General features: G+C 48.8%; 3 protein-coding genes across 6 annotated transcripts; 2 read left to right on the forward strand and 1 right to left on the reverse strand.

Moving 5' to 3' along the window:
• The first annotated feature begins 5,949 nt into the window (after positions 1–5,949).
• ube2m (ubiquitin conjugating enzyme E2 M) lies at positions 5,950–8,519 on the forward strand. Its single transcript, XM_053851642.1, has 6 exons — positions 5,950–6,492; positions 7,054–7,148; positions 7,212–7,250; positions 7,435–7,538; positions 7,725–7,788; positions 7,862–8,519. The coding sequence occupies exons 1-6, from the start codon at positions 6,378–6,380 to the stop codon at positions 8,000–8,002; spliced, it is 558 nt and encodes a 185-aa protein (XP_053707617.1). The 5' UTR covers positions 5,950–6,377; the 3' UTR covers positions 8,003–8,519.
• Positions 8,520–9,014: 495 nt separating this feature from the next.
• On the reverse strand, positions 9,015–10,385 carry si:dkeyp-55f12.3 (uncharacterized protein LOC568418 homolog). 2 transcript variants are annotated; one of them, XM_053851649.1, is made up of 3 exons: positions 10,024–10,385; positions 9,230–9,483; positions 9,015–9,156 (listed from the first exon to the last, which is right to left on the reverse strand). In XM_053851649.1, exons 2-3 carry the CDS (start codon positions 9,405–9,407, stop codon positions 9,038–9,040), a joined length of 297 nt encoding a protein of 98 aa, XP_053707624.1. In that variant the 5' UTR covers positions 9,408–9,483; positions 10,024–10,385; the 3' UTR covers positions 9,015–9,037. The 2 variants fall into 2 exon arrangements, with proteins under 2 accessions (XP_053707624.1, XP_053707623.1); XM_053851648.1 differs by having other exon boundaries at positions 9,595–10,384.
• On the forward strand, positions 9,636–12,377 carry LOC128750952 (putative E3 ubiquitin-protein ligase UBR7). Of its 3 annotated transcripts, none has more exons than XM_053851623.1 (12): positions 9,636–9,967; positions 10,202–10,346; positions 10,403–10,536; positions 10,608–10,671; positions 10,864–10,959; positions 11,027–11,080; positions 11,152–11,257; positions 11,324–11,376; positions 11,445–11,612; positions 11,845–12,010; positions 12,085–12,146; positions 12,211–12,376. In XM_053851623.1, exons 2-12 carry the CDS (start codon positions 10,230–10,232, stop codon positions 12,292–12,294), a joined length of 1,104 nt encoding a protein of 367 aa, XP_053707598.1. In that variant the 5' UTR covers positions 9,636–9,967; positions 10,202–10,229; the 3' UTR covers positions 12,295–12,376. The 3 variants fall into 3 exon arrangements, with proteins under 3 accessions (XP_053707598.1, XP_053707599.1, XP_053707600.1); XM_053851624.1 differs by having other exon boundaries at positions 9,636–9,864; XM_053851625.1 differs by lacking the exon at positions 9,636–9,967 and having other exon boundaries at positions 10,230–10,346; positions 12,211–12,377.
• The last annotated feature ends 23 nt before the right edge of the window (positions 12,378–12,400 follow it).

Below are 12,400 nucleotides of genomic sequence, written 5' to 3' on the forward strand. Positions count from 1 at the left end.
CCAGTGAAGAGGTCATCACCTGCAAGTTGGTCATCTGCTCCTGGTTGAAGTCCAGACCCTTCAGAGTGGGAGGAGTCACAAGTTCAGCCAATGACAGCTCACAGTTGGGCGATAATCTGGGTTACCTCAGCGGTCACCACCCTGTTGTGCACACCGGGAAGGTCTCTGAGGATTTTCTCCACCAGAGTCTTGGCTCGCCCGGCCAGTGCTCTGATCGATGGCAGCTGATTGGAGGGAGACATTAACGGGGCAGATCGGACCAGAACCGGCAGCAAAAGGCAGCGTAGCAGCAGCCCAAGAACTGTCAATGAAAACAAACACCCTTCATACAGTCACAGCCAACGTCTTAGGGGCATGAGCAAGAGAGGGCGTCACCTGTCAACCAAACCCAATCCTGCAGAAGCCCTCCGGCGGAAAACGAAATTCAACAGGCCATAACTTGGCTTTTCTTGGACATTGTTGCCCCAAAATTACACATGCAGTCCCCTGCTATGCCCTCAAGATCTGAAATACATTATGACCATGACGTCATAGGCCTGGTCAACTTTAATGGGCGCACACAAATACAGTGACTGGTACCAAAAACCTGGAGATATTCTGTGTAATGTTTGACCAAGAACATTGACTGGTTAATCATTTCTGCAGAGCACATGCTGTCCTGAGTAGTTCCCTCTTATTATATGAAACATGTGTGTCACCATTTTCAAATACAAGTTGAGCAAGAAGTGAAGAGAGAGGAGTTTGATATTTCTACCCATCAGAGTAAAGGGTGACAGGAGTGACTGTGCAGTATATATGGAGAGAGCGACAAGTTATACCGCACCATCACATTTATGACAACTTGCTGAGAATTTTCAGTAAAAAAATACTTTACGTAAATTAGGCTAATTTGTCTCTTTAAAATGTTAATATATCAGAAAAGTTTACTGAAAAAGTTATTTTTTTTTACACAGTCAAACTCAGGAGGGTTAAGACGCTTGCAGCCGCACAGACCATCTAATGGGAGGTTGGGCTCTGTTGCCAGCAAACAAGGATGAACACGCACCGAAATATGCCTCAACGCAACATGAACGTGCAAGAACACAGCGCTTGTGGGGAGTTCACCGAGACCCGGCAGCAATGCACACGCTCTGGAAGCATGTGGCGGCGAGTTTGGGAAGAAAGTAAGTTCCGGTTGTGGTGTTTGTGGCAAATAATCCAACGGATGCAGAGTTTTGTATCACACAACTTTACTAGCGAGCTACTACTACTACTACTACTAGTCAATCTTAAACAGGCAGATCAATGCGCTAGAACAACAAATAGTGCGTGACAAGGCACAACAGATAATATTACTCCGATGGACTAAATAGTCCATACACTACAATTCCTCCCTCTTTAAATTGAATGGATAACAGATCTAATGATTAACAACAATCCATTCAAATACAAAATTTACCTGAATTTCTTTCAAATTTTTGTGTACTTGCATTCCACTATACACATAATTCAAAACAATATCTGGAACATATATGAACTACAAGTCCAGTCTCTTGGGGGGTACTCTGTGCCTGGTAGCGCCTCTGGACTTGTGGAGTAAATTTAGGGATAGATTTGTTATTTGTTGTGTCCAAAACAGGAATCTCAGTTGAAGTAGACACATTTGTGTCGGTGGCATCAGTATTACATGTGTCTTGAGATGCAGAATCATCACGCTTTGGTTGTGCATCCAAATTCTGATCCATGTGACGTCTCCATGTTTGTTCTCCCACGTCAACTGTGTACATCAGTGGTCCGGATCTTGTTGTTATTTTTCCTGGGGTCGACTTGTCCTTGTCTCTTCTGTAATCACGTGCCAGGACTTCCTGACCAATCTGAAAGTCTCTCGCAGTCTTGCTAGACAACTGACAAAACTGTTTGTTCTGCACCTCCCTCCGTAAATTTGGTTTCAAGAGATCAATACGGGACCTGAGAGTTCTGCCCATGAACAGCATTGCGGGTGCTTGGTTTGTGGTTGAATGTATAGAGTTTCTGTACACAAAAGGAAAGTTGTCCAGTTTGTGTTGTAGAGTAATGTCTTCTTTTTCCATGGCTTTAATGGACTTCTTGAAAGTTTGTACAAAGCTTTCAGCCAACCCATTTGTTGCTGGGTGATGAGGTGCTGATGTAAGATGTTTGATTCCATTCTGCTTCATGAAGGATCTAAACTCATCCGAAGTGAATTGTGATCCATTGTCACTCACAATTTGTTCAGGCAGACCATTTTTAGCAAATATTGACCTCAGGACACTTACAGTCTATTCTGCTGTGGTCGACTTCATCAGTACCACCTCAGGCCACTTGGAATGAGAGTCAACAGCAATCAGGAACATGGAATTCATAAATGGTCCTGCAAAGTCGACATGAACTCGTTGCCATGGTGCTGATGGCCATTCCCATGGGTGAGGCGGTGCCAGAGGTGGTGCATTTTGGACTTTGTTACAACCTGAACATCCTTTGGTGATGTCTTCAAGTTGTTTATCTATACCTGGCCACCAGACGTAGCTCCGGGCGAGGCTCTTCATCTTGACAGTACCAAGATGTCCTTCGTGGAGAGTTTCTAACACTCTGGTTCGGAGTTTTGGAGGGACCACGACCCGGGAACCGCACATTAGGGTGCCTTGGCAGATTGAGAGTTGGTCTCGTCTCGCAGAGAACTCAGGGAATAGGGTTTCACCATGTGCTGGCCATCCTCGCATGGTTATTTCATACACTTTTGACAGTGTGGGATCATTCTTGGTGTGTCTCTGTATTCCTGAATTTGTCACTGGTAACTGTTGTACCACTACTGAGTGAAACACCTCCGCTGGATCTGGATGAGGAGCCATTTCTCCTTCAGTTGTTCACAGGGGCAGGCGTGACAAACCGTCAGCGTTACAATGTTGCTTCGTCCCTCTGAATTCAATGTCAAATGAGTGAGCTCCAAGGAAGAGTGCCCACCGTTGTAAGCGGGTGGCTGACATCACTGGAATCCATTTTCGAGGATTAAAAATTGAAACAAGTGGTTGATGGTCAGTTACAAGAGTGAACCTTTGGCCATAAAGGTAATGGTGGAACTTTTTAATACCCCACACTCGACTGAGGGCTTCACGGTCAATCTGCGCATAATTGCGTTCTGCACTTGACAGTGATCTGGAGGCAAAAGCAAAGGGGCGTTCAGATCCGTCCTTCATCAGGTGTGACAGAACACAACCAATCCCATAAGGACTAGCATCACAGGCCAATTTAATGGGTCGTGATGGGTCATAGTGGGTTAATAGTTCATCTGACGTAATCAGTCTTTTTGTCTCTTTGAATGCTCTATTACACTCTTCAGACCACTCCCATTTTGTTCCCACTTGCAGTAGCACGTTGAGTGGGTGAAGCGTTGTCGCCAAGTTTGGTAGAAACTTATGATAGTAGTTGACAAGACCCAAATATGATCTCAGCTGAGACACATTTTCTGGTTTTGGTGCCTGAAGTATAGTCTCAGTTTGCTCTTTTGATTTGTGCAACCCATTTTTGTCAATGACGTGTCCACAGTATGAAATTTCATTCTTGAAAAACTCACACTTACTTTTCTTTGCACGCAGACCATACTCACATAGTTTAGTAAGCACCCTGCTGAGATTTTGTAGATGGTCGTCGTCATTCTTGCCGGTCACTATGATGTCGTCAAGATAGCACTGTGTTCCTGGAATATCATGGAGCACCTGATCCATGGCTCTTTGCCAGATTGCTGGAGCAGAGGCAACACCGAACACGAGCCTGTTATATTGAAACAGTCCTTTATGAGTGTTGATTGTGAGGAATTTCCTGCTGGATTCTTCAACTTCCATCTGTAGGTAGGCTTGGGCTAGATCGATCTTTGAAAACTTCTCTCCTCCTGCAAGCGATGCAAAGATGTCCTCAATACGTGGCAGGGGATACTGTACAGTCCGTAGCACAGGATTTACACTCACTTTGAAGTCTCCACATATTCGAACAGCGTCAGCCTTACCTTTCTTCATCACTGGTACTATAGGTGTTGCCCAGTCACTCCATTCAATTTTTGACAGGACACCAGAGGCGTCGTGACCCAGATGGTTTCTCTGTCATCTTCTTCAGTCATGTCATGCAACTCCAAGCAAGCCAGCTCAACATTATCAGACTCTGATGTTGATCCACTTTCACAGGTTGTCACTTTATGCACGTTTGCCTTTATATCTTGACTTTTTATCTCTGTGTGGTCTTTCTCTCTGTACTTGGTTGTCACTTAACTTTTGTCTGCAGACTCTCTCTATATGTCCAGTTTTGTTATATTTTCTGCAGTTTTTGTCCTTGAACCAGCAGTCATTTGCATCATGGGACCTTTTTCCACATCTGTAACACCTGTGTTCCTGTTTTCATTTGTTGACATTTTGTGTATGCCACTTTCTACAGTTTTCTTCTGTAACTCCAGGGCGTCTTTAGCTGCTGTTTCTATAGATACTGCAATGGCCAGGGCTTTTTCCAGTGTGAGATCTTTTTCTGACGGCAACCTTTTTGTGTGCTTTGACAATGCATTCCACAAACCAGCCTGTCTCGCAGGGCATCAGAAAGTCCAGTTCCAAATTCACAGAATTGAGTCAGCCGACGTAGTTCTGCCAGATAATCTGAGATGCTTTCGTCTTTAGACTGGTTCCTGTTGTGAAAACGGAATCTCTCTGCTATCACTAGTGGTTTGGGGCACAAGTGATTTTTTAGTATATCCACAATGGTTTGAAACGTCTGTGTGGAGGGCTTGAGGTGCCAGCAAGTTTCTGAGGAGGCTGGATGTTTTAACACCTATGATGCTGAGCAGTGTGGGCACTTTCTTTTCTTCCCCCACGTGAGTTGCAGTGAAGTAAAGTTCGACCCTTTCAATAGAAGACTCCCAGTCTTCATTTGTGCTATCAAACTCCTCTATTTTTCCGACAAAAGACATGTTCACGTTTGTCCGTGGTCCACACTTTAACGTTACAGGTCGCCGTTAGCTTGTTCACTCACGAGTCGTTATTTATTTTCTGCTTGCCTTTTCTCTTTCGCCGCTGAGCTCCGCCGTCTCCTTCAACTGTCAGTGCAGCTCGGATCGTGCAGCACCGATGAGGTTCGTGCTCGTCGCCAATTTGTGGTGTTTGTGGCAAATAATCCAACGGATGCAGAGTTTCGTATCACACAACTTTACGAGCGAGCGGTCGGAGCGTCAATCTTAAACAGGCAGATCAATGCGCTAGCACAACAAATAGTGCGTGACAAGGCACAACAGATAATATTACTCCGATGGACTAAATAGTCCATACACTACACCGGTCTCTGTGATCCGGACGGGTTCTGAGTTCCGAGAATCTCACCTGGCTGCGGGTTCATATCCGTCACGCGGGACCGAGTTCCGTGATTTGGATCCGATAGTTCGAGTGCACTGCCGTTGTTCCGTGTGCGGGTCCATTTAATACGCGTCCCGGGGTTTTCCATAAGAGAAATCCCAGAGTGACGAAACTGATGTGCATGACTGGACTCTTAACCCTGACCCCTTCCTCACCACCTCACCTCCGATTCTTTCCATCTGATCTCACACTCCAGTTCTTGCTACACCTTTTCCATCTTCAATCCACTTTTCCCTCCACTTCATTGCTTCATTTTCTTGGTCTTCCAACTCCTGATCTCCTCCTCACATCTCCATTTCCTTGGCCCTCTCTTCTTCATCCAAGTCCCTTGATTCCTCCTTCTTCTCATTGTCCCCATCATTTCTTCTGTTTTCTCCTAATATGTTCCTAATTCATTCCTCAACCATCTCCAGTCCCTTCTCATTGATCACCTTCATCTCCTCGTTACCTCCTTTGGAGTTGTTTCAGCGCCGCGGAAGTGACGTTGCTCCTCGGCGTTTTATTTTGACACGTCTATTTTCCTTGCGCAGGAAGTCTTTTATTTTTACACTTTTCTGTTTTTCTGCCTTTTATCTCGAATTAAAAACTAAACTGTGTCACTTTGATCACAGTTTGCTCTTGAATAAACTTAACGAATAAATACAATGTTACTTCATGAGTGACAGAGAACTGTTGTAGACCAACTGGCCCCTCGTCGCCGCCCCCCGCCCTCCCTTCGGTTAGCATGCTAAGCTAACGCTTCACACTCTCGCCGGCTCCTTCGACTCTGTGGAGCCGCAAGAACTCGGACCCAAACTCTGCGTCGTTGCCATCCGATACCCACTCGGTTCACAATAGACTGGTCTCGGTTATCTTTAGACCTTATATCGGTACCGATCCGCAGCAGCCCGCGGCTCCCCTAGACCCCTTTTCGACTCAGACCCGTCTCTCTGCGGACATCACCTCAGCCAGATCCTCTCACCAGAACCGGTGGTTCTGATTCAGCAGCAACTGAAAATGATCAAGCTATTTTCCCTAAAGCAGCAGAAAAAAGACGAAGAATCTGCGGGAGGAAACAGAACCGGAGCCGGGGGGAAGAAAGCCAGCGCGGCCCAGCTCCGAATACAGAAAGGTAGGTTTGACCACACCGACCAGAACCTGGGCTGTTGGCCCAGAACACTGGCGGGACCTAGCAGCCCAAATGGTGGCCCCGCTCTCCAGACGTCAGTGGACAACAACGGCAGGTTAGCATTAGCTTCGGGAGCGAGCGAGTTTGTTAGCTTAGCAGGGCTAACAAACAACAACAACACAAGCAGGGTTCTGCCCGAACCCGGGTGGTCAGCTGGCTCTGTCGGGCTCTGATAAGTCGGGGTCACCCCGACAGCAGTGGCAAGATGGTGGCAACTTCAGGGTCTCGTATCAAAACTAAGGGATATTTCAGAACAAGAAAGACCTGACTTGGGTCCTGTGTAACCACACGTGACGTCAACGTTTTTGATCGACGTCCATCCGTCCAGTGTTCACACACGTCCAAGCCCATCCGGCTTCAGCCAATATTGAATGAAACGTGTGTGAAAACCGGTCATGTTCTGAGCTGCTGTCATGTTTGGGGTCCCACTGGTCCCACACCAGGTTCCTCCCCACATTTCTGCCTGGGTCCAGGTCTGTCATTGTTGCTGTCTCTGTCTTTCAGACATAAATGAGTTAAATTTGACAAAAACGTGTGAAATCAACTTCCCTGATGACGACGATCTACTCAATTTCAGAATCATCATCTCTCCAGACGAGGTATGTGGCTGCCATCTCCATTTCTATCGGCGTTTGTGGCCTAACTTGGTGTGTTTGTGGCAGGGCATCTACAAAGGAGGACGCTTTGTCTTCAGCTTCAAGGTGAGGCGCCCTGTCACTGGGTCTCCCACCGAGTCTGACACGTGGTGACTCTTTGAGACTCGCTGAACCTTGCGACGTCTTTCGTAAACTCAGACTCAGACTCAAGCAACCTCATGAGGACCCTGCTCATATGCTGGGCTGAGGTGTGCTGCTCTCACTCCACTTTCATTCTGCCATCTTTCAGGTAGGACAGGGTTACCCCCACGACCCCCCCAAAGTCAAGTGTGAGACGATGGTCTATCACCCCAACATTGACCTGGAGGGGAACGTTTGCCTCAACATTTTAAGGTGCGTCTCTTTGTGTTTTTCTTTCTTCTGAGCCCCAAAAGAATTTCTAACTCTGAAATCTGAGGCTTAAAATGGCCCAACAACAGATAGAGATTGATCCTTGATGATGATGATGATGATGATGATGAGGAAGGTGAAGCTGCTTTGTGATCCAGCATATAGGAGTCTTGTATTGTGCCGTTTCAGGGAAGACTGGAAACCAGTTCTGACCATCAACTCTGTCATTTATGGACTTCACTATTTATTTCTGGTGAGCAGCGTCTGCAGACAGTCCCACAGCCGAGGGAACCTCTCTGATCATGTTGTGCTCAACCCTTACACAGGAGCCGAACCCAGAAGACCCGCTCAACAAGGAGGCGGCTGAAGTTCTACAGAACAACCGACGGCTGTTTGAGCAGAACGTGCACCGCTCGCTGCGTGGCGGTTATGTTGGCTCCACCTACTTCGAGAGGTGTCTGAAATAACTGGCATCTTGCTGCCCCCCTCCTCCTTCCTCATGAGATCCCACTCCTTCCCTGTCTGACCCCCTCAGTCCCGCTGCCCAACACACCCAACCCCCTTTAATCCCGCCACTTCCCTTCTACTTTTTGATCCTGGTCAACCGGCAGCGGAGGATGCAGGAGTTCAACTGGACTTCATGAGTGGGCCCGGGGCTGGGCGGGCGCCGAGGAGCGGCCGTGGGGGCTTCGCTACCACTGTCGGCGACATATTTTAAGTTCTTTTATTGTTTAGTTTTTGAGTGAGGAAGAAGCCTGCAGCAGTCATGTGATCAGAGGACATGGCCCCCTCGCTGCACCGTCTAGTGCAGCAGACTCTAAGCTTGGTCCGGTTCCGTCTCCATGACAATGGGACTGATCTGGCCTCCCCCAGAAGGAGGGACCTGTTTCAGGTCACCTTATTACATTTGGGTTCACAGTGTTGCTGCTGACACACACACACACGCAGACGCAGGATGCAGCAGCTTCAGTGTTGTGATGGAGTGGGTGGGGCTTGTGGTGTGGGAGGGGCTAACATTGAAGGGTTCTGTCATTTAAATTGACCCGATTCACTTTGACAGCGATGATTTATGTGAAATAAAATATCAACATCAACAAATCGCTTTCCTGTTTACTTTGATGCACTGTATTCTTGCTTCGGAATCATGACCAGGGGTGGCCAGTCGACAGGGGGCACTGCCCCCACCGGCCAATCGTGATGCGTTTATTTTACTCTACATAAAACATTAAGCACAAATATAAAAATACAACTGAACACTAGCTTGTGTTTTAAGGGGACTGGGCCTGGTGACAAAACTAGTCTGACCCGTACATGGTGGTGGGATGGAGGAGCTCCTCAGGCTCCAGGTTTTTCCTACATTTTAAACTCCAATTCATTTTGTAGAAGTAGCATTTAGCCTCACCTCTTATCCCCCAGTGGGATTCAGGGTCACAACCTTAGTCACCAAACAGTGACGCCACACAGTCCAGACAGAAACGTATCAAAAACAATTTATTTCAAGTTCACGTGTTTTTCGTTTTCTTCGCAGGAGGTTCTTTGACAGACTTTAGTGGGTCTTCCTCTTCGTCATCTTCTTCATCCTCCTCCTCCTCCTCCTCCTCCTCCTCGTCGTCGTCGTCACCTACGACAGGTAAAATGTGAAGTCAAGTTTAACGTGTACAAATCCAGAATCTGACGTCCGGCTCCGGAACTACCTGGCGCGCTGCTTTTTTCCCGCTCCACGAGGTCGCTGAGAAGCTCTGACGTCATGTGGCTCATCTGCCGTAGCCCGTTTATCAGTGTGTCCACCTTTCTGTTGCTGATAAGAACGCACTTCGTTTGAGTTTCTTCTCCAGAGAGGCGCAACTCCGACCACAGCTTCGTGCCCGCCATGTTGACGCAGCGGGACTGTTTGGCGCCACCGCGTGGATGGAAGACTGCAGCATATCCTAAATGTCGCTACGACTTTCTGTAACAATAACCAGTAAATTGAAGATTGAAAAAATACGCACGAATTGTAAATATGCTTTTAGTATGGGTTGACTTGTATATGCGCGTTATCCCACTTCAAATAAGTTACCGTGCATCAGCCCGGAAGTTAACCGGAAGTTCGACCGATCTGAGGCACGACATCCACCAATGACCATTTGTGTAGGTTCGGTCCGGACGGATCTGAAGTTCGGTAGCGGTTAGCTTCGGCTCGTAAGGCATGTGCACCAAGTCACCTGCTAGCACAAGCTAACTCGAGTTCCATCAGCGGCCGGCCTTTGTTCAGCGAGCGGGAGGGTTTTTATTCGGTAACGGACGAATCCCTCCTTGTTCAGCGGTCGCAGCTTTGATCCGTGCGCTGGTGAGTCGTTAAATTCAATGAGGAAGGTGAGCTAAAGAGAGAAGCCCGGCGAGAGAACAGTACCGTCTGGTGTTGTTTAGACCTCGACAAATGCAGAGAACAGGTTTGTTTACATGCGAACGTGGGTGGAGCGTCTTTACGTCTCCGGCCCCGGTTTACCTGTGACATGAGCTACTGAACGGGTTTCCCAGACAGTCAGAGATTCGGAGTGCGGCCCATCATTTTATCATTCAGAAGGTCCTGTTTGGAGTTTTGAAAGTGTCGCCCCCTGGATGGATCTCCGCTCTGGCCCATCTAAAGTCCCTGTCCCTTCATCATTGGAGCTTGTGGTTCGCAGGTCGTCTAGGTAACGTCGCCGACTGAGGATGTCACAGGACGAGGAGGTTTCTCTGGTTGATGTCCTGCTGGAGGACGAGCAGCTGGAGGAGGAGGCGTCCGCCGTGCTGGCAGGAAGTGACCCGCACCACTGCTCCTACCCTCGGGTGTGTTTCCACAGCAGCAGCTGTGTGTGTGTGTGTGTTAACTGTGTGTGTTGCAGGGCTATGTGAGGCGCCAGGCTCTCTATGCCTGTAACACCTGTACTCCAGCAGGGGGTGCTGAGGCTGGCATCTGCTTGGCTTGCTCCTACAATTGCCACGGAGGTCATGACCTATTCGAGCTCTACACTAAAAGGTGACTCGCGCACCCATCGATGTCAGCTGCGACTTGGCTGCCAGTGTGACCCGGTGTGTTCTCGTCTGCAGGACCTTCCGCTGTGACTGCGGAAACAGCAAGTTCCCGGAGGATGTCAAATGTAAACTCAATCCGGTGAGTCAAGCTTTTATTTTGAAAGATCCCAGAAAGTCCTCTTCACTGTGTGTGTGTGTGCGTGTGTGTGTGTGCGTGCGTGTGTGTGTGCGTGCGTGTGTGTGTGCGTGCGTGTGTGTGTGTGCGTGTGTGTGTGTGCGTGTGTGTGTGTGTGCGTGCGTGCGTGTGTGTGCGTGTGTGTGTGTGTTTTAGGACAAAGAAGACGTCAACACTTTAAACAAATACAATCACAACTTTTTTGGACGCTACTGTACCTGCCAGAGACCGTACCCCGACCCAGAGGACCAGGTGAGGGTCAAAGGCCGGGCGCTTTGACAGTGAGCTGCTCTCCTCTGATTGGCCGGCTGTTTTGCAGACGGAAGACGAGATGATTCAGTGTGTGGTGTGCGAGGACTGGCTGCACGGTCGAGTGAGTGACCCGCCCTCCTTCCCTCTTCCTCGCCTCCCTCCGTCTCACCACTCACTCACCTGTCGTGACAGCATCTGGGCGCGGAGGTGCCGGAAGGGGCGGAGCAGATGGAGATGATCTGTGAGGCATGTATGAAGAAGAACGACTTCCTGTGGACGTATGCCGCCCACCTCACAGGTGCCCCGCCTGACCCTCGACCCGTGTCTGACTGCCAGACTGTTTGACACTCCCCCTGTTTTGTAGGCGCACCTGATGAGGCGACAGGAAGTGACACAAGCCAGCAGGAAGCTGAGACGGTGAGATCTTAACTCTCAACATGTGGCGGTCGAAGGCATATCTGCTGAAGATCACAACCGTTTTTCAGGGAACAGATGATGCCACTGAGCCCGGTGGGAAGAGGAGGCGTCGGGAGGTGGAGACTTCCTGTCACCTGAAGAAATTTCAGGCAGCCAATCGGGAGGTCCAAAAGTCCGGAGCTGTTTTCTGGCGTCAGGGATGGAGGTCCGAGATCTGCTGCTGCCCTTCCTGCAAGGTGTGTGTGGACACGGTCATAACTCTGTGTGTGTGTGTGTGTGTGTGTGTGTGTGTGTGTGTGTGTGTGTGTGTGTGTGTGTGTGTGTGTGTGTGTGTGTGTGTGTGTGTGTGTGTGTGTGTGTGTGTGTGTGTGTGTGGCAGGGGGTGGGTGGGTATATGTGTCAGCGCCACACATATACTGTCCCCACCAGTATATGTGTGGCGCTGACGTCGGCTCTCTCACGCTGCAGGAGTCTCTGACTGCAGCGGGGCTTCTCTTCTTGAGCGATGACTCGGACACGGTTCTCAGCTACGAGAACGAAGGTCGCCACAACGAACAGCGCCGCCATGATAGTGATCCGCTGATGTCGGCGCTGAACAACCTGGACCGAGTCCAGCAACTGGAGATCATTCACGGTACCTGACTCGGTCCTACAGAGTCAAACCGAGTCCCAAAGTCTTTTTCTAACCTCGTGTGATGTGGGTTTCAGGGTTCAACGACATGAAGACGGAACTCAAAGACTTCCTCCGCAGTTTTGCTTCCATGGGCATGGTGAGCTGACCTCTGACCTCTTGTGCACGAGCCGAGCATGTGACCCGTGTCTCTGCTGCTGCAGGTGGTGACTCCAGAAGATATCCGGCGGTTCTTTGAGCAACAGACGACCCGGCAGAGAAGCAGAGCCAACGACCGACGTCTCTGAAGCCACTCATGATGATGTCATCACATTTATGTTTTTCTCTTGAGTGAAATAAAGATCAAAAAGTCATGTTTGGTTTTCCTCATTACTGGTTGGAAACGCAAATGAG

Source organism: Synchiropus splendidus, chromosome 19 (assembly GCF_027744825.2).
Source record: "Synchiropus splendidus isolate RoL2022-P1 chromosome 19, RoL_Sspl_1.0, whole genome shotgun sequence".
Classification (NCBI taxonomy): domain Eukaryota; kingdom Metazoa; phylum Chordata; class Actinopteri; order Syngnathiformes; family Callionymidae; genus Synchiropus; species Synchiropus splendidus.

What these genes read in the sequence shown, in the direction of transcription:
- ube2m (XM_053851642.1), top strand. Translation starts at nt 6,378, where the DNA reads ATGATCAAGCTATTTTCCCTAAAGCAGCAGAAAAAAGACGAAGAATCT. An exon ending in CCAGCTCCGAATACAGAAAG is followed by an intron (nt 6,493 to 7,053) that starts GTAGGTTTGACC and finishes TCTGTCTTTCAG; the next exon opens with ACATAAATGAGTTAAATTTG. An exon ending in GCTTTGTCTTCAGCTTCAAG is followed by an intron (nt 7,251 to 7,434) that starts GTGAGGCGCCCT and finishes GCCATCTTTCAG; the next exon opens with GTAGGACAGGGTTACCCCCA.
- si:dkeyp-55f12.3 (XM_053851649.1), bottom strand. Translation starts at nt 9,407, where the DNA reads ATGGCGGGCACGAAGCTGTGGTCGGAGTTGCGCCTCTCTGGAGAAGAA. An exon ending in GGAAAAAAGCAGCGCGCCAG is followed by an intron (nt 9,157 to 9,229) that starts GTAGTTCCGGAG and finishes TACCTGTCGTAG; the next exon opens with GTGACGACGACGACGAGGAG.
- LOC128750952 (XM_053851623.1), top strand. Translation starts at nt 10,230, where the DNA reads ATGTCACAGGACGAGGAGGTTTCTCTGGTTGATGTCCTGCTGGAGGAC. An exon ending in TTCGAGCTCTACACTAAAAG is followed by an intron (nt 10,537 to 10,607) that starts GTGACTCGCGCA and finishes TCTCGTCTGCAG; the next exon opens with GACCTTCCGCTGTGACTGCG. An exon ending in GTATGCCGCCCACCTCACAG is followed by an intron (nt 11,258 to 11,323) that starts GTGCCCCGCCTG and finishes CCTGTTTTGTAG; the next exon opens with GCGCACCTGATGAGGCGACA.